General features: G+C 44.8%; 1 protein-coding gene across 1 annotated transcript in view; it reads right to left on the minus strand.

Annotated features, from left to right (window-relative positions):
• The window catches only part of MSH5 (mutS homolog 5), a 30,550-nt gene extending 15,382 nt beyond the window's left edge, over nucleotides 1-15,168 (minus strand). The window contains exons 1-11 of the mRNA XM_072123222.1: nucleotides 15,090-15,168; nucleotides 11,510-11,588; nucleotides 10,055-10,178; nucleotides 7,847-7,927; nucleotides 7,067-7,138; nucleotides 6,234-6,355; nucleotides 3,051-3,160; nucleotides 2,437-2,472; nucleotides 1,417-1,499; nucleotides 473-518; nucleotides 172-310 (exon numbers count right to left, since the gene is read on the minus strand). Coding sequence (XP_071979323.1) covers nucleotides 172-310; nucleotides 473-518; nucleotides 1,417-1,499; nucleotides 2,437-2,472; nucleotides 3,051-3,160; nucleotides 6,234-6,355; nucleotides 7,067-7,138; nucleotides 7,847-7,927; nucleotides 10,055-10,178; nucleotides 11,510-11,588; nucleotides 15,090-15,106 — 909 coding nt within the window. The 5' untranslated portion in view covers nucleotides 15,107-15,168. The remainder of the gene's footprint in view (nucleotides 1-171; nucleotides 311-472; nucleotides 519-1,416; nucleotides 1,500-2,436; nucleotides 2,473-3,050; nucleotides 3,161-6,233; nucleotides 6,356-7,066; nucleotides 7,139-7,846; nucleotides 7,928-10,054; nucleotides 10,179-11,509; nucleotides 11,589-15,089) is intronic.
• Between the last annotated feature and the right edge of the window lie 9,096 nt (nucleotides 15,169-24,264).

Genomic DNA, 24,264 nt, shown 5'->3' on the forward strand with positions numbered 1-24,264 from the left:
GGATTTACGATGCTTAAATTACAAGATGTTGTACATTGTCCTCTAGGCCCGGGAACACCTCATCTCCCTGGTTAAATAAACATACACACCTGGACAATCTGTTTATTGGGAGATACAGCTCATTTCAAGTCTAAACCAATGTTATGAGTGAGTAGTGGAGTGTGCACTCACAGGGATGTTTTTGATATTCCGGAGGCAGCCTTTAATATTGCCGGTTGTTTCCTGGTTGAGGGGGGCCATAAAGAACTCGATCACATCGAGACGAGATTTTAGCTCCGCCTGGTTGCATGTCGGCCTCAGGAACCACAACCTTATCAGAAAGGAAAGATGCCATGGATAAAACTGGGGGAAATGCAAAGCTGCCATAGCTGGCAAAGGGTCCGCAAGTTAACTAAAGGGCCACAAACTTAAAATAGACGTAAACGCATTATGTTTCGCATTATAATTCTCCATAACAATAATTGCCACTTACCTCATCCGGTTTTCTCCCCACTTACACTGGCAGCGGTTCAGGAGACCTAAAATATGACAATTAATGGAGAACTATGAGACTTCTGCATATTACACACATGCAATGCTCCCCTAAACTAAATTTTCTAAAATTTTGCGTATTCAGGTACTAAAAAGATTGGGGCAAATTTACTTACAGGGTCACTGGAGTTCATAGAAAGTGCATTGTCCGTGTATAATGCGCTGTGCCGCGATTCACTAAGATCGTGCACGTGTGCATGTGTCGCTTCCCCGCTCAGGTCCGCCGGAGTTCACCATCTTTTTTGTGGTGCATTTTAAACATAGGGGGGCTCATTTACTAATGGTCCGAACACCGCAATTTCGTCGGGTTTCCAGAATATTTCTGTTTTGCGCTGAATTGCCCTGGGTTTTTGGCACACGCGATCAGATTATGGCGCACCGGCTTTCACACGACAGAAATCGGGGGTGTCGCCTTCGGACAACCCGATGAATTTAAAAAACGATTTGTGTTGCAAGATCAAGCACTTACATGCACCAGGAAGAAGAAGGTGAATTCCGGCGGACCTCGGCACAGCAGCCCCCCCGATTTCTGTCACTTGAAAGCCGGCGCCGATGCGACACAATCCGAGGGGACACAGAAAAATTTTCAGAAAATGCTGCATCAGACTACAGAGAATACATTTGTTGTCTGTTACCATGTATACACAAAGTTTATATAGTAGAATTGAAGCAATAGGAAATTTTCAGAAAAGGTGACATTGGTTGGGGATAGCTATGGGGTATTTGATGGGCACCCAAATTTTTTTCATTTCATAGTTCCGGATCATAGTTCCGGTCCCTGGAAAAAAAACTTGGGTGCAGCCGGTCCCCGAGTACAAAAAAGTTGGGGACCCCTGCTTTACATAACACAGACGATGGGAAAGTTTGTATATTGTTGAGCCTTACCAAAAAGACTCAGTCCTTCTTTTCCGCCGGAGCACATCTTGTACACAGATGGGTGGCTCTCACTTTTGAATATTTGCAAAACTCTGAAAAAGAAGATCATAAAGTCTCATTATGGGGCCACATGTATCATCTGTTTTCCTTAGCGACTTTTTAAAGTTTGCTGCAGTCGGGATACTTTAGCAATGCTATGTATCTTTCTAAATTTGCCGTTGTGATACATGTCTGTTTTTTTCTTTGCCTCTGAGTTGCAGTTTTTTTTCTTTTATTTCCCAACTTTTTAGGTGCATGTATGGAGCTAAGCATGGGGTCAGTTGTACTTCATTTTCCACCTGAAAAGTCTCTAATTTGCAGCTAAAAAGTTGCAAAACAAAGAATTTATCTGGAAAGATACATTTAGGAACACTGCAACAGACACAACCACCGGCTAACATCTTCAGACCCGGGGATAGTCGCAAAAATGCACCTAAAAAGTCCCCAAATTTTTTTTTAAAAACTGCAAAAAGAAGAGAAAAAAAGATCAAAATAAAGATACATGTCCCCCTCCCATGATCCTAAACCATAGTACAGGCGGTCCCCTACTTAAGGACACCCGACTTACAGACAACCCATAGTTACAGACGGACCCCTCTGCCCCCTGTGACCTCTCTGGATGTTACTATAGTCCCAGGCTGCAATGATCAGCTGTAAGGTGTCTGTAATGAAGCTTTATTGATGATTTTTGGTCCAATTACACCAAAAATTTTGAAACTCCAATTGTCACTGGGGCAAAAGAAAAAAATTTGTCTAGAACTTCAATTATAAAATATACAGTTCCGACTTACATACAAATTCAACTTAAGAACAAATCTCCGGACCCTATATTGTATGTAACCCGGGGACTGCCTGTATATTATACATGCACTGTATAATTATCTTTAATTATTTTTCATTAATTATTAATTCAATTTGAGTTAAAGTTAAAAAAAACCCTTCCATTATATACAAAGCAGAATACAGCATTGTGGGAGATGATTTTCTTACCTAAATGTATCCTTGTCCACATCCAGAATGTCGGTCCTAGGCACAGAAAACTAGCAGAATCAGTTACATCATTTTCGTCACACAAAAGGAACGTATTTTGGGTCCCTGTTCCCAATTCTGAAGTCCTAAACCCACCCTAGATAGTCTATGGGGAAAATTGATTCCTAGAAATCACTTAATGGGGCAAAATTTAGAGGGGGATAAATGAAAACTATCCCCCCCCCCCCGCCCCCGGAGGGCTCCCTTACACCTGTACACATATGGGCTAGTAATTTTGGGCCAGGATTGGACAAGCCTCATCACCAATGGGCAATCGGGAGCGGATGGTCTCCGCAGGAGGCAGGTTCACCCCCTGGAGGGGTAAGTATAGAGTCTTCTATTTCCACATAACCTCTACCCCTTTAAGTAGCAGGGCCATAGACCATTGTATATTTCTCTCCCTTTAAATGATAGGATGGTGGTTTACATGATACATGTACATTATCTAGTAAAACAACATCTGATTCTACTTCATATTCGGGTATAACACCCTCTACATTGTCAGTATGACTATTACTACCTCTAATTTATAATATAAATTTTTAGGAGCGTAGTCATATCATATGACTTCATACATGACATATTTTTTTATGCTTAGGATAGGGACCGCCACATTGCTGTTCTCCAGTTCAACGCCGATCCGCCTCCGGTCAAGAAATTTCAAGAGTCCGCCCAATGCACTGACCTAAAAAAGAAGAGAAAATCACGTGTGATTACAATTACATCACAATACACTTCAGTATAACTGATCGTTCCTTTCTGAGGGAGGTGATTGGCCGGGCAGTGACTTCCTGTATGTCGAGAGGCAACAGGAAGTAGAAAGCAATAGACGATCCGGGAAGGAACAGCGAAAAGTGAACAGTGAGGAGAGAATGATCAAAGAGTCTTGTTAGCCGGACATCCCCTTTAAACTTTTTTGGCTTTTTAATGTGAAAAGTATTGTTTTTTTTACGCTTTCACTGGCAGCATATTTCAGGACTAATAACCAATATATGTATACAGGCAGTCCCCGAGTTACATACAAGATAGGTTCTGTAGGATTGTTCTTAAGTTGAGTTTGTATGTAAGTCAAAACTGTTTATTTTATAATTGTAGCTCCAGACAACATTTTTTTTTTGCCCCAGTGACAATTGGAGTTTCCAAATTTTTTGCTGTAATGAGACCAAGGATTATCCATAAAGCTTCATTACAGACACCTTACAGCTGATCATTGCAGCCTGGGACTATAGTAACATCCAGAGAGGTCACCAGAGGTCACAGTGGGCGGAGGGGTCCGTCTGTAACTAGGGGTCGTCAGTAAGTCGGGTGTCCTTAAGTAGGGGAACGCCTATATATATTCCTCTGATGGAAGCACTTCCCCATCTTACACTGTAAAAAATATATTTATAACATACAGAAAAAAATTTGCCCCTTGCCTGTGTATATGGTAGCTACATATAGGGGGCACTAGAGAGAGAATTTGCTGGAGATGAGCTAATTTGCATACTTTTTCCCAGAGGGCATTGCCTGTAAGATATTCTACTGAGTCTAAATCTCTTCAAGGAAAACTAGTAAGTAGTGAGTTCAAAGGGTGACATGTAAATCCTACAACAATGTGGGGCTTGTTTCCTCATACCAGTGAGGTGAATACTTTGGGTCATGGTCCGGTGGTTAATCCTCTTATTATCCATCTGAGGACACGCGGCCTCTCCCCTGCACTAAATAATACCCTACAAATACTGCTCATACAGGGATCTCATTCAGCATGCAGCATGGGTCAATTACCTGCACACTTGAAATTGTCTCCACTCGACTAAACAAATTTTAAGTGACCCTAAAATCACTAACAGCCACATTGTCTCGAGTATATAAGAACCACCGTGTCCCCCATATATAGTGATAGGAGCCGCCAACTCAATAAAATTCCCTTTTTGGTCCCATTCTGAGCGTTAGAAAGTAACAGTATGTTTTGGAGTGTGGGAGAAAACCAGAGGACCCGGAGGAAACCCACGCAAACACAGAGGGGCACATTTACTAAGGGTCCGAATCTGCCACCAACATATATATATATATATATATATATATATATATATATATATATATATATATATATATATACAGCTTTCACTCCCTCACTGCTCTTGGAAGTTCTCATGGCATCTTCCACTGTGTTTCTCTCTCCTCACAGTCCGTCCTCAAAGACAGAGACAGGATGAGGGGAGGGGAAGGGAGCAGGATGAGTCAAGACCTCCAGCTACAGCTCCTCCTATTCATTAGTGCTCAGACATGTAAACAAAGAATCATGGAGAATCTGCACCCAGATTCACTTGATGAACATTCAGGGATTATCTACAAGGCAGTAAAGGCACATTATGTAAAAGAGTGTCCAACCCCTTTAACAACGAGAAAAAAAAAACTTGTTGCTAGTTCCCGAATGCAAACATTTAGGTCTAAAAGCACCAAACCATCTGTATACAGGAGTAACTCCTCCCCACTGAAATTGTTTTTCAAAATGCAAAAAAAACAAACGCTGCCTTAATTGTTTACCGATCCTCAAACAATTAAACCAAGTAAGGTGATGGAAAAACCAGAAAAACAGGATTATTGAAATATGTGGAAGCGAAGAACGAGCTACAAATCCGCTGATTAACCCTTCCAGGATTTAGAGGCAGCCTCTCTGTTTTCATTTTTATGTCTCTTACTGAAGACGCAGGATGTTTTATGTGACTGCAGGATGATGATGATATAAGGTGAAGCCGGAGCTGCGTTATCTTATTACCTCGTTACTGATGTGCATTTAAAATATTGCAGATTTCTCAACATTTGGATCAAATCCTGGTTCCTGCATCGCTCCGATACTCCTGGTTTTAGCAATGAGGCAGATTTATCAAGCTGTCTAAAAGTCAGAATGTTCTTAGTTCCCCATGTGCCTTTACTGCCTTGTGGATAATCCCTGAAGGTTCATCAATTGATTCAGCAGTCCTGTTGCTTACTTTTGTTCGGTGTGCAGACCCTCCATTCTTCTATCTTTACATGCCTGAGCTCTGATGAACAGGAGGAGCTGTAGCAGGAGAGGTATGACTTATCCTGCTCCCTGCCCCTCCCCTCTTCCTGTCTTTGTCAGTGGGAATGGACAGGGACATGATTACAGTGGGAGAATCCATGAAAACAGGCTGAAGCAGTGAGAAAGGAGCTGTGTATATATGCAGAGGGCAGCATGGTGAGAGCAGGGATAGGCTGAAGATCTTAAAGGAGGCAAAGACACAGATACATGGATTGTCTCATGGATTGAGAGACCTGAGTGCCCCTCAGCCACTCCATTTATACAGCAGCACAAGACCCCTGTCCTCGTGATCAGTGAGACCCTCATCGGTTGGTAACTTGATATCCTATAGATTATTAACTTCGACTCCTAACCCTGGACACCCCTTTAGGCTCATAATCCCAACAGGACTGAATGATCATTTCTGATCTACATCTAATAAGTAGTATTTTCGTTGTGGCTTCTTGCCCACTTTGTGCCTTTTACAAAGTCCATGACCTACAAATCTGTCTGGATTTATAAAAAAATTCACTAGTTCAGCGCCTGGCACGTCCCCCGCCGGTGACATTACTAGCTATGTAGGTCATCCAGGAACCTAGGACTGGGATTTCATGTCTAATCCTGGCCTGTGAATAGCCTGTGATCTGGATCGGGTTGAAAACAGAGCGACAAATGACTTCTATAAAGCGAGAATAATTGGGAGAATTAGAAAATGAAGTGTAATTTCAGTTCTCACCATTAGAGGGCAGTCAAAGGGTATTATAGAGGAGAGATGCAGGATCTTCTCGGGATCGCTCAGGTTGGATGGCAGGAAGGAGAAATTCCCGGATAGGACCCTCTGCTTACAGATGGGGAGCGCTAAGCGAGAGAAAAACACCAAAAAACATCAGGAGCACAGAAGGGTCCGACCTCCATCAGTGATTGCTGGTACGCCACGAAGGGGTCCCAAACCCGCTAAGACTGACGATCAGTGAACAGAATTTTTGTTAGTCTCTGTGACAATTGGATTTTAAAACTTTTTGGTTGTTACAAGAACCAGGATCAACAATAAATCTTAGTTGTAGACACCTGTGATAGCTGTTACGGCTGATCATTGAAGCCTGGGGCTAAACTACAGTAAATTTCCATCATCCAGAGTTCTGTTTGTAACTAGGGGTCGTCTGTAAGTCGAGTGTCCTTAAGTAGGGGACCGCCTGTATTATATATAAAACTGACCTTCACACAATAAGGAATTCATTTAAAAAAATGTAACGTACAATACAAATAAAGCCTTATTATCCAATTTTTATAACTTTAAACCTCCAAAAAACTAAAAAAAAAATAAAAATCCTTTAACCTTTGTGAACTTTTGACTAGCCCTATGTGTCACGAAATACGAGCCAGTCAGTGAAGCCTTCTTAGGCCTCGTCATTAAGGGGTTAATGATGCTGTTAGATAGGGGATGCGTTCTAGTTATGATGCCCCTTTAAGAGTGGCCAGCCATGACCGCGGGGTACACAGAGGGGTAGGGTGTAGGTGACTGAGCATGAGCAGCTCCGGGACAGGACGCACAATGTTAGGACTGATTACCAAAGTCCACACGTGGGAAGAGGCAGATCTCGGCTGTGAATCTCCCATCGGCTGCTCCATCTGGACCGGGGTCTGGAATAAGAGAACAGGGAGGTAATGCACTTCACTATAAATGTGTGGGACAACCCCTTTAAAGGGGGTCTCCCACCCCCCAGATCACCGCACATGTAAAAACATAATCATGTAGGGCGCTGTCTAAGCCTCCCAGGCCGATCTTTTCCGTTTTCCAAAGATACATCATTTAAGAGTAAATACATTTTTTTTAGATGTATGCAAATGAGCTCCTTGGTGCAATGGGGGCGGGGCTGTTCCATTCTCTCACTTCTCTGCATTATTATTAATGGATGATGTCAAAAACTGTGTAAGAAAGATAACAACAAGTGCACTGGCCGGTAAGCCCCGCCCCCAGGGCACTTATAAACTCATTTTTCAATTATAGAAAAATGGAAATTTCTATATGATGGCAGATCCCTGGGAAACAGAAAAGGTACATGTGGAAGTGCCCTACATATGAGGTGGTCTGAGAGAGGGGGGGTGCTTAAGCCAAGGTTATGATATGGGTGAAGAAAAAGGATTATTTATTCTTAGAAATTGGGGGGGGGGGGACAGCCTCCCATTGTTTGTGTCTATATACTGGTCATACCCATCAATACAGTAATGTAGGCCAGATATGTGTATAGGGGTACAGAAGCCTCCAGTAACATATGTCCCCTTCCTGTGTGAGGCCGAATGCTGAGGAATGACAGGAGACAATGTACGGTAAGAAGGAAGGGACATTACTGAGAGTCCGGAGGAAGTCGCTGAGATTCTGGTCCTGCTTTGCGCTCGTCACCAAACATCTGGGCTGCAGATCCGCGATCACTGGAGAAGATATGAAAGGTTATCAGTAGTGAATTGCATCCTATAAACCTGATGGCCCGTAGGTCGTAGCAGAGGATAGAGGGGTTAGGCCCCTTTAAGGTCTAGGATGGATGCAAGGGCAGGATGTGGACTACGTGACAGTGGGCTAGTGCTCAAAGGACATCTACCACCAGGATAAAGGATTGTAAACCCAGCACACTGACAAACTGGTGTGCGCCCCATCTGGTAGGATCTGCTCTTCTTTTAGCTTCTTATTCCATTTTTTTTTTTATAAAAAAGGCTTTTAAAATTATGCAAATGAGCCCAAAAAGGCTCATTTTCATAATTTTTAAAGCCTTTTTTCTGCAAACCATGACATAAGCTAGAAGAAGAGCAGATGCTGCCAGAGGGGGCACACACCAGTATGTCAGTGTGCTGGGTTTACAATCCTTCATCCTGGTGGTAGATGTCCTTTAACGGTGGTCCCGCCTGGGGAAGAGCTTTAGGGGTTGGTGGTGTTACTCGCCCTCTTTCTGGAAATCTACCCGCCCTCCCTCCCCATTTTATATCTGCTTCTTTGGTTTTCTATGGTCACAGCGGGAAGTTATGTTAGTGGCTTTGTACCTACATGCCCTTTAGGTAGGTTGCTTCTCTAGGAGTAGGAGTTTAATGTTAATTATCTTTACTACAGCTGTGGCCGACTCCCTGTCACCATACCACAAATTAAAACTTCAGCTGTGGTGTGTGTCGTCATTTCGCTTAAAGGGGCATGGTCCTTAGAGGGTTAAGGTTGGTAGATATGAGGTAGGTAGATAGGAGATAGATAGATATGAGATAGATAGATAGATAGATGATATGTAGATAGATAGATAGATAGATAGATAGATAGATATGAGATAGATAGATAGACAGATAGATAGATATGAGATAGATAGATAGATAGATAGATAGATAGATAGATAGATATGAGATAGATAGATAGATAGATATGAGATAGATAGATAGATATGAGATAGATAGATAGATATGAGATAGATAGATAGATAGATAGATAGATAGATAGATAGATAGATAGATAGATAGATGATATGTAGATAGATAGATAGGAGATAGATAGATAGATAGATAGATAGATAGATAGATAGATAGATATGAGATAGATAGATAGACAGATAGATAGATAGATAGATAGATAGATAGATAGATAGATAGATAGATGATAGATAGTTAGATATGAGATAGATAGGAGATAGATAGGTGGATGATATGTAGATAGATAGATAGATAATAATGAGAGAGATAGATAGATAGATAGATAGATAGATATGAGATAGATAGATAGATAGATAGGTATGAGATAGATAGATAGATGATATGTAGATAGATAGATAGATAGATAGATAGATAGATAGATAGATAGATAGATATGAGATAGATAGATATATAGATATGAGATAGATAGATAGATAGATAGATAGATAGATAGATATGAGATAGATAGATAGATATCAGATATGTAGGTGACAGAAGTTTATGTTGCTCCAAGCAGTTGGGGTCGGAATTTGGTCCTAACTTTTAGTTCCATGACACAATTCATTATTCTTTTATTAAGTAAACAAAATTTCCTACAAGTAAGGAGTATGTGCAGGGATGTGTCCTGAGCGGACAAGGAGGTCATTGATGCGGCCCGTGTCCTCGGGTTACACCTCTTCTCCTCGTCCTGGGATGTCACTGACCCCCATCTATTGTGGCAGGTAAGGAGGGGGCACTGTATCTAATGTACTGAAACATCCACAAGCCTCTTCCTTCTATGTTCTACATGGTCATAACCACAAGAATGAGTTCCTGTCATGTGAATATCTACTCACGGGTGCTGTGTCCTATACGAGACAAATTCTATACATAACTTTAAGGGAATGTCCCCACAGGAATGGCCGCTGCTGATATTCCCCTTACAGAAGGATTGTATGAATTCCAGGGCCACAACTCATGCATCTGTTATGGGGCCCCATGATCAGGGGGGCCCAACACAATGGCAACAGAATGCCAATATCTCCTTCCTGTGTATAAAGGAGCAGTAAATTTGTGTGACCCTCATACAGAGTTGCACGGGGGGTGGTCCGCGGCAGTGCTGGTTATACCACTCACCTCTGGCCAGAAGACGGAGCTGTTCCGACTCTGGAGTATCCGGCATAAAGTGGACGGAGCAGTCCCCGGTGTTGTAAAACGCAGCAGCAAGCTGTCCGGACTGCCATAACACAGACAGGTAGATCTAGGGAGGAGATCACATGAGCTCAATGTGCAGGAGGTAGGTGATGTTCCAATGGACGGACCCCTGCTACTAGCTCCTTTAAGACTGTGTCACCCCTTTAAGAGCCATTGTCCCCATTATCTACCTGCTCAGCTATCAAATATTAATATACTGCTGTCACCTACTGTCTGAAGAGAGTATTTGCACGTGCATTTCAATATATTTGGCACCAAAGAGTTAATGCTTTGTATTTATGTTATAAATGTAATTTTTGGTAACTTTCCTGAGGCAGAGCAGGTTGTGATTGGTTGGCAGTCCCAAAACTGAACAAAGTCTATAAATATAAGCTCAGCTTGGTCTCTTGATACTACCGAACGACAAAGCGACTAATGCAGCAGAGCCGAGTCGACTCACTGGAGATTGCTGCCAGCTTAGCTGACCACTGGTCCAGGCTGATGTACTACTGGTTCCTGCTGCCCAGATGACTATTATCCTACCACAGCCTTAAGTTATAACCAGCCTGTTACCCGCTTCTGCTAGACCGTTCCATGAGAAGTTCTCCTAAAAGAGGAACCATGAATTTACAAGATCTCCATTTGCTGTGTGCGTCCCTTGCCTGCTGCTACCATCAGGAGCCTCGCTCTTATCATCTGCCAGTGACTAGTCACCTACAGTGGGAGTGCCCCAGGGGGAACTTTCCTCGTCCTCTCCCTCTACCTGCTTCATCCTGCTGCCCCTGACAGACGTGGATGAGGCTTACACTAGGGCAAGGTTAGCAAAAATGTAATAATGTGAAGGATCTCACTGTATAACAGCAGCCAGTGACCCCCTCCAGATTACCAGAGTCACTAAGAGAAGAATGATCCTGTTTTAGGTGCTTAAACCCTTGACTGTGCTCAGTTCATGAATCTCAGACCATGTGGATCCAAGCATCATAGTGATATATGACACAAGGAAACCCTGCACTACCGCAGTACTGTAATTCTGTTCTCAATAGGGCAGGGGTTACAGGGACGCCTTGTATCATATATCACTATGACGCTTGGAGTCCCATCCCCGACACTGTGTTTGGTCATTGAACCCCAGGTCACTACGCGGTCTGTGATTCACGGACTGAGCACTATGCCAGGGACACGAGTCCAAGCATCACAGGCTTATTTGATTTAATGACTGGGACACCGCACTACCACTGATATAGTTATTAAAAAACAAATAGCATTTTTGCAAAACTTATGTGTCTCCATGGCAACAAAGGAATCCTGTGTAGTCTGATTTTGCAGTCATACTCCATTCAACTCCTATTACTTAACTATGGAAGTAAAAGAGGAAAAAAATGATATATAGTTAGGAACCTCTGTTGGGGACTCCTCATCTTCTTGGGAATCAGCAATGATAATCTCCTGCGGCGTCTGCAGGGGATCCATGTGTCGCCTGAAGAATAAAAAAAATATATGAAATAGTAAAAAGTGTGACCAGGAGGACTTCAAGGGGGTCGTAAATTTATTAAATCTTATCAGATATTCCCCAAATCATCGCGTATTTGCATCAGGGAGATAACGTCCGGTGGTCCAAGGAGGCCACTGATTGGCTGAAAATGGTCATGTGACTCTCGGGACTACTCTCCAGACCCAAGGGGCTCTGTTGGAACTGGAGCACAGAGTACACTGTGTAACACTGCTGGGGACCATTAGTGCTGGAGACATGACCTAATCTTAGGCTCCCTTCCCTTAGATTTCCTAATATTTCCTGCATTAATTCACTACACGGTCATCAGACTTTACATAAAATGTCATTAAAGTATAAAATATATAATTTCTCTCTACATTTCATACTATTAAAGTTTTACAACTGTACTGCACATCACCCCCGGGCAGCCCTACCTAAAATTAGGCAACAACCTGGCGTTTATGTAATACACAATGTACAAAATCTACCATCTAGATCAAGAATGGATAAACCAGGGACATTGCTCATAGATCCAGGTAGTGTGACTGCGGCATCTTCTTATATTGGTTATCCATGGCCATCTTCCTTCTAATATCAACTTTGAAAATGATGCTAATGATCCAGGAGCGCTCCTCTGGTGGGGGTGTTACCAGACCCCCTCCATGCTCGAAGGGGAAATCCTCCTGCACAGTGTAACAGCATCTAAAGAGGGAGGGTCTCTGATTACACCCCCAGAGGCCTTGATGCTCATTAGCATAATTATAACAGTTGATTTTAGAAGGAATGAGGCCATGGATAACAAATATAAGAAGATATCACAGTCCTGGTGCCTGGATCTATGAGTGTTTTTTTCTTTACTTCTTGGTTTTATCATATTGGGGGCACTATTAGCAATAAGGAGCAAACTATGGGGCACTTTGTCATTAAAATGGGCGCTATTATCATGGAGACTCAGACTGGGTCTGCATTGCTATTACAGGGGGCGCTATTATCATGGAGGGTCACACTACACTGCATTGTTATTACAGGGGGCACTATTATCATGGGGGGTCACACTACAATGCATTGTTATTACAGGGGGCACTATTATCATGGAGGGTCACACTACACTGCATTGTTATTACAGGGGGCACTATTATCATGGAGGGTCACACTACACTGCATTGTTATTACAGGGGGCACTATTATCATGGGGGGTCACACTACAATGCATTGTTATTACAGGGGGCACTATTATCATGGAGGGTCACACTACACTGCATTGTTATTACAGGGGGCACTATTATCATGGGGGGTCACACTACAATGCATTGTTATTACAGGGGGCACTATTATCATGGAGGGTCACACTACACTGCATTGTTATTACAGGGGGCGCTATTATCATGGAGGGTCACGCTACAATGCATTGTTATTACAGGGGGCGCTATTATCATGGAGGGTCACACTACAATGCATTGTTATTACAGGGGGCACTATTATCATGGAGGGTCACACTACACTGCATTGTTATTACAGGGGGCACTATTATCATGGGGGGTCACACTACAATGCATTGTTATTACAGGGGGCACTATTATCATGGGGGGTCACACTACAATGCATTGTTATTACAGGGGGCACTATTATCATGGAGGGTCACACTACACTGCATTGTTATTACAGGGGGCACTATTATCATGGAGGGTCACACTACACTGCATTGTTATTACAGGGGGCACTATTATCATGGGGGGTCACACTACAATGCATTGTTATTACAGGGGGCACTATTATCATGGAGGGTCACACTACACTGCATTGTTATTACAGGGGGCACTATTATCATGGGGGGTCACACTACAATGCATTGTTATTACAGGGGGCACTATTATCATGAAGGGTCACACTACAATGCATTGTTATTACAGGGGGCACTATTATCATGGAGGGTCACACTACAATGCATTGCTATTACAGGGGGCGCTATTATCATGGAGGGTCACACTACACTGCATTGTTATTACAGGGGGCACTATTATCATGGGGGGTCACACTACAATGCATTGTTATTACAGGGGGCACTATTATCATGGAGGGTCACACTACACTGCATTGTTATTACAGGGGGCACTATTATCATGGGGGGTCACACTACAATGCATTGTTATTACAGGGGGCACTATTATCATGGAGGGTCACACTACAATGCATTGCTATTACAGGGGGCGCTATTATCATGGAGGGTCACACTACAATGCATTGCTATTACAGGGGGCCCTATTATCATGGAGGGTCACACTACACTGCATTGTTATTACAGGGGGCACTATTATCATGGGGGGTCACACTACACTGCATTGTTATTACAGGGGGCACTATTATCATGGGGGGTCACACTACAATGCATTGTTATTACAGGGGGCACTATTATCATGGGGGGTCACACTACAATGCATTGTTATTACAGGGGGCACTATTATCATGGAGGGTCACGCTACACTGCATTGTTATTACAGGGGGCACTATTATCATGGAGGGTCACGCTACACTGCATTGTTATTACAGGGGGCACTATTATCATGGGTCACACTACACTGCATTGTTATTACAGGGGGCGCTATTATCATGGAGGGTCACGCTACAATGCATTGTTATTACAGGGGGCGCTATTATCATGGAGGGTCACACTACAATGCATTGTTATTACAGGGGGCACTATTATCATGGAGGGTCACACTACACTGCATTGTTATTACAGGGGGCACTATTATCATGGAGGGTCACACTACAATGTATTGTTATTACAGGGGGCACTATTATCATGGAGGGTCACACTACAATGCATTGTTATTACAGGGGGCACTATTATCATGGAGGGTCACAATACAATGCATTGTTATTACAGGGGGCGCTATTATCATGGAGGGTCACACTACAATGCATTGTTATTACAGGGGGCACTATTATCATGGAGGGTCACACTACAATGCATTGTTATTACAGGGGGCACTATTATCATGGGGGGTCACACTACACTGCATTGTTATTACAGGGGGCACTATTATCATGGAGGGTCACACTGCACTGCATTGTTATTACAGGGGGCGCTATTACTCAGCTAATACTTGAGGATCAATATTACTGTGGGGTCACTAATGACAATGAAGGTCACACTGGGGGCACCGTTAGCTATGAGGGTGACACTAGACATTGTACTATTGCCTATGCGGGTCACACTGGGGGCATCATTGTTATTACTATAGGTGCAGGTGACATGTAGGGGCAGCCTGGACCCATGATATCCTTCATCCATCGCTGAATACATTTAGAGGAAATGAATTTTCTCGATTATTTTCATACCGTAGACTTTCTGGAGAACCCCTTTAAGGCAGCAGAGTCTTAAAGGGATGAAACTGAGTCATATACAAACTGACAGATATTCACACACTTACTGTAACAGAGCAGATGGCTTCCTCCCCCTATGTCCCTTCTTTTCTCACTGACCCAAATACAGTCTTCATTTATTATGGGGGGATTCATCAAGAAGTGTCTGAGAGCAGAACTGTTATAGCTGCCCGTGGCAACCAATCAGAGCTCAGCTTTCATTTTCCCACAGCTGTTTATAAAATGAAAGCTGAGCTCTGAATGCTCTATAACAGTTCTCCTCTCAGAAACTTTTGATATATGTTACCCCAAATCTATGTAACATGGCTGTCTGTCTCTGAAAAAATGTTGCTAATAAAGTTAATTGAAGAAGAAAAAAAAATACCACACATTCCCAGAGAAGATATAATATATACCTTATATAACTTCTGCTAAGATGGCTCAGGTCACATGACCAAACAGCCCAAATCCTGTGTAAAAAAAAACTGTGGCTGACTGACAGAGGTCACATGACATAGGAGGGAGGTCATGTGACTGACACAGTTTGGGGCATGTTCTTCTAGTCATATATAAACTACACAGGACCGTACCATTATACTGTGTTAAGGGGGGGAGGGACTGCACTGGTATATTTTAATTACACGGATATTAAAAAAAATTTTTTGATGTCCTATTCTTAAACTAAATATTTTGAAGCAGAGTTACAAAAACCAATAGCCAGCAATCACGGCACAGCTTTCATTTTCCAGTCAAAGAATATGAACTATACGACGCATTTGTAATTGTTGTTACGGGCAACAAATATCCTGAAGATATAAATGGGGTTTCAAAGAACTTAAAATAGACCATGATAATCAGATTTGTGGGGGGGTCCAGCAGTTCATAGGTCTGTGGCATCGCACCTGTCCATGAGTAAGAGCATATAACGCGCTCGAAATGCGTAGATCTGTAGCCCTCGCTGTGGACGCAGCGCTCTTGCGTATGTGATGTTGTACTGTCTTCATTGGAGTCAGTCAAAGTCGGAAAAGATTTTCTACCACTTTCGCTGGATCGGAATTCTTGTTGGATAGCGTCTGTCCGTCATGTGCCATCCAAATGAATGCAATACCAAACATAGCCACTGTACAGTGTATGGCGCTGTGCTGCTCCGTAAACTGTAAGAGACTACGATGCTGAAGGAGTCTCTTCAAACATCAAATCGGCCATATGTCATCTGATATTGTTCATTGAGAAGAAGAAGAAGTTCTGTTAGATCTTATATACTTCATTCACTACATAGAAGGCAGAGTCTAGTACGTCTTCTTGTGCCGTGCACCTTAGTAATGGAGTTCTGCTTATCTCCCTATCAGATGGGGCGATGATGTTGGCCAGATGTGACGTATGCGTGAAGGATGTGCCTATTTATAGCATACCTCCCAACTTTTGTGGAGGAGAAAGAGGGACAAAATGGCGGCGCGCGAAGCGCGCCGCGGCGATTTTTTTACCCACAGAAGCCACACCCTAGCCACGCCCCCTAACCACACCCCCTGGCCACGCCACTGCTCATACCTTCAACGCATCCACTGGCACCAATGTATATTTATGTATATAATTGGGGGGCATATTCCACTCCCCCTAGACAACGAGCATGCCCCCCCCAGACAACGAGCATGCCCTCCTAGACAACGAGCATGTCCTCCCCTAGACAACGAGCATGCCCCCCCAGACAACGAGCATGTCCTCCCCTAGACAACGAGCATGTCCCCCCCTAGACAACGAGCATGTCCCCCCCAGACAACGGGCATGTCCGCCCCCAGACAACGAGCATGCCCCCCCCTAGACAACGAGCATGTCCCCCCCAGACAACGAGCATGCCCCCCCTAGACAACAAGCATGCCCCCCCAGACAACGAGCATGTCCTCCCCTAGACAACGAGCATGTCCTCCCCTAGACAACGAGCATGCCCCCCCAGACAACGGGCATGTCCTCCCCTAGACAACGAGCATGTCCCCCCCTAGACAACGAGCATGTCCCCCCCTAGACAACGAGCATGTCCCCCCCAGACAACGGGCATGTCCGCCCCCAGACAACGAGCATGCCCCCCCCTAGACAACGAGCATGCCCCCCCTAGACAACAAGCATGCCCCCCCTAGACAACAAGCATGCCCCCCCTAGACAACAAGCATGCCCCCCCTAGACAACGAGCATGTCCCCTAGACAACGAGCATGCCCCCCCCTAGACAACGAGCATGTACCCCCCCTAGACAACGAGCATGTACCCCCCCTAGACAACGAGCATGTACCCCCACCTAGACAACGAGAATGTACCCCCACCTAGACAACGACCATGTCCCCCCCTAGACAACGAGCATGTCCCCCCCCCTAGACAACGAGCATGTCCCCCACCTAGACAACAAGCCTGTCCCCCCCTGCGTGCCCTTTTTTGTGTGTTTGTGTTATTTTTGTCTTCCAGGACCGTGCCTGCTGTGGACTGCTTCGGATTCGAAGGATTACATCGATGACCGACAGTTCTAACAAATAAAATGGTCAACGAGGGTGTGTCTGCGTTTTTTGTTCAATAAAATTTTCTGAAAACGGTGTGATTATTTATTTTTTTGCGACACTCTTCATAGTTTGCCGTAGTGGTGGTGCCGGCTAGATGACGGTGCTCATTACTAAGGGCTGGCCTTAGTGTTTGCCTTAATTTTTTTGGCAAATTCACACTAACGCCCATACCATTACCCCGGTACCCACCGCCACCAGGGGTGCCGGGAAGAGCCGGGTACAAACCAGTACCTGACCGTCTATAGATGGTCAGGTGCTGGGGCGGCTGCAGGCTGTTATTGTTGCGCTGGAATAGCCCCCTAACAGTGGCCTATCCCAGCTCAGTAATGGCAGGCTGCTGCTGCTTTTTTGTATCAGGCTGATTTGAAAAATAGGGGGCACCCCATGCCGTTTTTTCTTCAAATTTTTGACAAAAATATGCGTGGGGTCCCCCCTTTAAAGGGGGCTCCCAGGCTGTTTCCCCCATTTTTACAAAAAAATGGGGGGGAAAAACGGCATGGGGTGCCCCTATTGTTCAAATCAGCCTGATACAAAAAAGCAGCAGCAGCCGCCATTACTGAGCTGGGATAGGCCACTGTTAGGGGGCTATCCCAGCGCAACAATAACAGCCTGCAGCCGCCCCAACACCTGACCATCTATAGACGGTCAGGTACTGGTTTGTACCCGGCTCCTCCCGGCACCCCTGGTGGCGGTGGGTACCAGGGTAATGGTATGGGCGTTAGTGTAAATTTGCCAAAAAAATTAAGGCAAACACTAAGGCCAGCCCTTAGTAATGAGCACCGTCACCTAGCCGGCACCACTACTACGGCAAACTATGAAGAGTGTCGCAAAAAAATAAATAATCACACCGTTTTCAGAAAATTTTATTGAACAAAAGACGCAGACACACCCTCGTTGACCATTTTATTTGTTAGAAATGTCGGTCATAGACGTAATCCTTCGAATCCGAAGCAGTCCACAGCAGGCACGGTCCTGGAAGACAAAAATAACACAAACACACAAAAAAGGGCACGCAGCCACAGGGGAGGACATGCTCGTTGTCTAGGGGTCAGGGGTAGACATGCTCGTTGTCTAGGGGGGGGGGGAAATGCTAGTTGTCTAGGGGGGGGACATGCTCGTTGTCTAGGAGTCGGGGGGAGACATGCTCGTTGTCTAGGGGGGGGGGGAATGCTCGTTGTCTGGGGGGGGGGACATGCTCGTTGTCTAGGGGGGGGCATGCTCGTTGTCTTGGGGGGGGACATGCTCGTTGTCTAGGGGTCAGGGGGAGACATGCTCGTTGTCTAGCAGGGGGAAATGCTCGTTGTCTAGGGGGGGAAATCCTCGTTGTCTAGGGGGGGGACATGCTTGTTGTCTAGGGGGGGGAGACATGCTCGTTGTCGCAGTAAAGGGTAGGGGTCCTATGGAGCGCAGTAAAGGGGAGGGGTCCTATGGAGCGCAGTAAAGGGGAGGGGTCCTATGGAGCGCAGTAAAGGGGAGGGGTCCTATGGAGCGCAGTAAAGGGGAGGGGTCCTATGGAGCGCAGTAAAGGGGAGGGGTCCTATGGAGCGCAGTAAAGGGGAGGAGTCCTATTGAGCGCGCAGTGAAAGCCATAAAAAACACATTTGATATTTTCCTTCCCGCTTCCCAGTACAGGGCCTGGAATATTTAATACTGTCACTAGGAAGTATAATTTGTTACGCAGAAACAGGCCGCACACAGCTCTGTACATGGAAAAATAAAAAAGTTATTGATTTTTGAAAGTGGGGAGTGAAATATGGAAACGCAAAAATCGTTCCGTCAGAGTAATGGAGCAGACGGCCGTGTATGACCATTCTGCTCCATTACTGTCATAGAGCGATGACATGGACCTTATGTGGACCCCAACAGACCCCTCGTTTTCATGATCTATGGGGGTCACATCACTGAAACCCCCACACATCAGCAGGTTAAGCCCTGTCCTATGGATAGAGCCTAACTTGTATTTGTGGGAAAACCCCTTTAACCCCTTAACGCTCTGCGCCGTAGCTCTACGACGCAGAGAGTATAAGGAGTATAGCTCACGGGCTGAGTCCTCTTCATACAAGGTGGGGGGTTTTGCATGTTGCAGAAAACCCCCACCGCTAATAACCGCAGTCGGTCATTGTCGCCGGCAAAGTCTTTTTTACGATCGCTGTGCCCCCGAACGTCATCGGGGGCGGCGATCGTTTGCCGTGGTAGCCTCGGGTCTTCTTTTGACACGAGGCTACATGGCTTCTGCAGGTTCGTTACAATGAGCCAGAAGTATTGCAGTATATGGTAGGAGCGATCTGACCATCTAGGGTTAATGTACCGTAGATGGTCTAAGAAATAGTGGAAAAAAAAGAAAAAACAGGTTTTAAAAATAAAAAAAATTTATAAAATATTAAAAATTCTAATCACCTCCCTTTCCCTAGAACGGATATAAAACATAATGAACAGTAAAAATCACAAACACATTAGGTATCGCCGCGTCCCAAAATGCCCGATCTATCAAAATATAAAAACGGTTACGGGCGGCGGTGACCTCCGAGGCGGGAAATGGCGCCCAAATGTCCGAAATGCGACTTTTACACCTTTTTACATCACATAAAAAATGAAATTAAAAATGATCAAAATGTTGCACAGACCTCAAAATGGTAGCAATGAAAACGTCGGCTCATTTCGCCAAAAATGACCCCACCCCCAGCTCCGTGCACCGAAATATGAAAAAGTTATTAGCGTCAGAAGATGGCAAAATTTTTTTATTTTTTTTTTTGCACACATTCGTTTAATTTTTGAAAATGTATTAAAACACAATAAAACCTATAAATCCGGTATCACCGCGATCGCACCAAACCAAAGAATAAAGATGAGGTGTTATTTTGAGTGCACAGTCAAAGTCGAAAAAACTGAGCCCACAAGAACGTGACACGTGCGGTTTTTTAAAAAAAAATTTCCACATTTGGAATTTTTTGCAGCTTCGCAGTACACGGCATGTTAAAATAAATAACATTACGGGAAAGTAAAATTTGTTACGCACAAAATAAGCCCTCACACAGGTCTGTACACGGAAACATGAAAAAGTTATGGATTTTTGAAGTTGGAGAGCGAGAAATGAGAGGAAAAACCCTGTGTCCTTAAGGGGTTAAGGGATTAAGTATATGGTACAATAAAAGCAGAATAGAAGGGCACTGGGGGGGTTAGGGATGGGGGCAGGGGGTCTATGGAGGAAAGTGAAGTGTTTAACCCTTTAGCTGCTGCCTGCAGTCACTGTAGAGTACCTGTTATCACACTGCAGCAGCTGCACACACTCGGCTCTGCTTCATCAGAGGAACTTCAGTGAGGAGCAGGAGGAGGAGGTGGGGGCAGGGAGCCATTGATGTAGCAGAGCTGGAGAGTTCCTGCCTGCACGGAGGATGATCCCCTGGGGCTGCTGTGCAGGGGCAGTGCAGAGAACATGACACTCTGCACTGCTCCATCCATCCATCCATCCATGTGCCTGCAAGTGGCAGCCTGAGGACAGGGAGGGCTCTGCCTCCCAGGGGAGGGGATGGGGGAGGTGCCGGCTCTGCAGCAGACAGCCGGGAGCTGGAGAGGAGGAGGACGCTGCACCCCGCCCCCTGGCTTCTCTGTATCCTGAGCAGGACGGGGGCGGGACTCGGGGGCGGGACTCGGGGGCGGGACTCGGGGGGGCGGGACTCGGGGGCGGGACAAAACGGAAAAATCCGTGAAACCGCAAAAAAACCGGGACTTTCACTTAACAGTCCGTGCAGGCGGGACAAGGGTTAAAAAACGGGACTGTCCCGCCCAAAACGGGACGGTTGGGAGGTATGTTATAGCTGTATATAAGGAGCGCGCTGAGACGTCAGCCTCTTGTGCAGCTGCTCTGCCCTACACATAGTCACCAGTGGTTACTGATAACCTGAGCGAGCACTCACGGAGCATACACTCATGGAGCATACACTCACGGAGCATACACTGAAGCAATCAGCAGAGAGAGGGCTGTTTTACACTGCTGTGGTTGGTCCGTGCATTTCAGACAATGCAGTTCGATGTTTCATGAACCAAGAGTCCATGAGTCAAGGATGGGACTCCTTGCTTCATAATAATAATCTTTATCTATATGGCGCCATCATATTCCGTTACGTTTTACAAGTCATAGGGGACATATAATAATAATTCTTTATGTATATAGTGCACACAGATGACGCAGCGCTGCACAGAGCTTGCCATTTCGGTCCCTGTCCTCATGGGGCTCACAATCTAATCAACCTACCAGTATGTTTCGGACTGCGGGAGGAAACCGGAGGACCCGGAGGAAACCCATGCAAACACGGAGAGAACATACAACAAATAAAATAAGACACTGCAGAGTATAAACAGTCATATGGAACAATAGGAGTGACGCCCCTGCGCACAAGAACTTGAAGGGGGACATTAATAATAGTGGGGTCTCAGATTCGCCTATTTTTGCGCCTGGTTTGCTCTTCTTTTTGGCTCCTGATCTATGATGGATCTAGTTCTGCCTTAGTAAATGCACTTTGGATTTGTCGCATGTCCCATTCATTTGCGCCTAAATTAGCGCCAAATTTGGCGCAATTGTTAGATCTCATTTGTGAGCAATAATGAAAGGAGACTGAGAATGTTCAGGGCGTCATCTCTGCTCTAAAAAACTATCATTGTGATGTAACTGCAGGGACTAAAAGTTACAGAGATGTAAAAAAAAAAAAAAATTCTTGCTGAAATGAGTCTTTGCCTTTTTTATTATAATTTACAGTAAATGGAGACGGATAATATTCTCAGATCTGTACAATAAGACAATAATCACTCCCAGAGATGATCCCATAGACAATGATGGAGTCGTTACTGGGGAAATTTTACATTTTAAAACTGCTCCGAAGAATTTTCCATGTTGTATAGAGGGAATTCTTCATTTGGGAACCTAAAATGTATGTTTTTAGCAATGAAAAGGGAAGTGCACCTACTCAGAGGAGGTGCATTTTCTGCGCCTATTTTGTGCCTTTTTAGGCGCAAAATAGTGATAGATCCCGTGCAAACATCTGTATAGCAGCCGCTCACTATGTCAGATAAGGCGCAAGGACTCAAAACCACTAAGTGCAGAACTTTGCTGTGCACCAGAAAATGGTGCATAAATGTGCCTAATTAATGAGATGCGCCAGATTTTTGCGCTAAAAGACGCTCAAAACAGTCTAACAGACTATGATTAATGTCCCCCGAAGTCTTTATAGTTACACTCACCGGCCACTTTATTAGGTACACCTGTCCAACTGCTCGTTAACACTTAATTTCTAATCAGCCAATCACATGGCGGCAACTCAGTGCATTTAGGCATGTAGACATGGTCAAGACAATCTCCTGCAGTTCAAACCGAGCATCAGTATGGGGAAGAAAGGTGATTTGAGGCCTTTGAACGTGGCATCGTTGTAGGTGCCAGAAGGGCTGGTCTGAGTATTTCAGAAACTGCTGATCTACTGGGATTTTCACACACAACCATCTCTAGGGTTTACAGAGAATGGTCCGAAAAAAAAGAAAAAACATCCAGTGAGCGGCAGTTCTGTGGGCGGAAATGCCTTGTTGATGCCAGAGGTCAGAGGAGAATGGGCAGACTGGTTCGAGCTGATAGAAAGGCAACATTGACTCAAATCGCCACCCGTTACAACCAAGGTAGGCAGAAGAGCATCTCTGAACGCACAGTACGTCGAACTTTGAGGCAGATGGGCTACAGCAGCAGAAGACCACACCGGGTGCCACTCCTTTCAGCTAAGAACAGGAAACTGAGGCTACAATTTGCACAAGCTCATCGAAATTGGACAGTAGAAGATTGGAAAAACTTAGCCTGGTCTGAAGAGTCTCGATTTCTGCTGCGACATTCGGATGGTAGGGTCAGAATTTGGCGTCAACAACATGAAAGCATGGATCCATCCTGCCTTGTATCAGCGGCTCAGGCTGGTGGTGGTGGTGTCATGGTGTGGGGAATATTTTCTTGGCACTCTTTGGGCCCCTTGGTACAACGCCACAGCCTACCTGAGTATTGTTGCTGACCATGTCCATCCCTTTATGAGCACAATGTACCCTGTAACATCTGATGGCTACTTTCAGCAGGATAATGCGCCATGTCATAAAGCTGGAATCATCTCAGACTGGTTTCTTGAACATGACAATGAGGTCACTGGACTCAAATGGCCTCCACAGTCACCAGATCTCAATCCAATAGAAGCATCTTTGGGATGTGGTGGAACGGGAGATTCGCATCATGGACGTGCAGCCGACAAATCTGCGGCAACTGTGTGATGCCATCATGTCAATATGGACCAAAATCTCTGAGGAGCTTCCAGCACCTTGTTGTATCTATGCCATGAAGAATTGAGGCAGTTCTGAAGGCAAAAGGGGGTCCAACCCGTTACTAGCATGGGGTACCTAATAAAATGGCCGGTGACTGTATATCTGATGCAAGGAGTCCCTGCTTCCCTGCGAAAATGCAGGGCCTAACTGTAATCATGATTAGTGAATGGCGCTGCTGATCTGCAGAAAAGAAGGGCCTCCTTGCATCTTATATCACTATAATATAGTAGTGTTCCTGGCTACTTAAGGGCGTGTTCACACCATGCGTTGCATCACGGTTTTTGAGTTCTCTAAGCATTCTAAAGGCTTCAGCCTTGATCACATGCTAAGGGTGCGTTTACATGTGGCGTTTCGGTTGCGTCAAAACAAGTGCATTGAAACGCATGCATTTTTACATTTTGCAATGTGTTTG

The sequence above is a fragment of the Engystomops pustulosus genome, chromosome 9 (assembly GCF_040894005.1).
Source record: "Engystomops pustulosus chromosome 9, aEngPut4.maternal, whole genome shotgun sequence".
Taxonomy (NCBI): domain Eukaryota; kingdom Metazoa; phylum Chordata; class Amphibia; order Anura; family Leptodactylidae; genus Engystomops; species Engystomops pustulosus.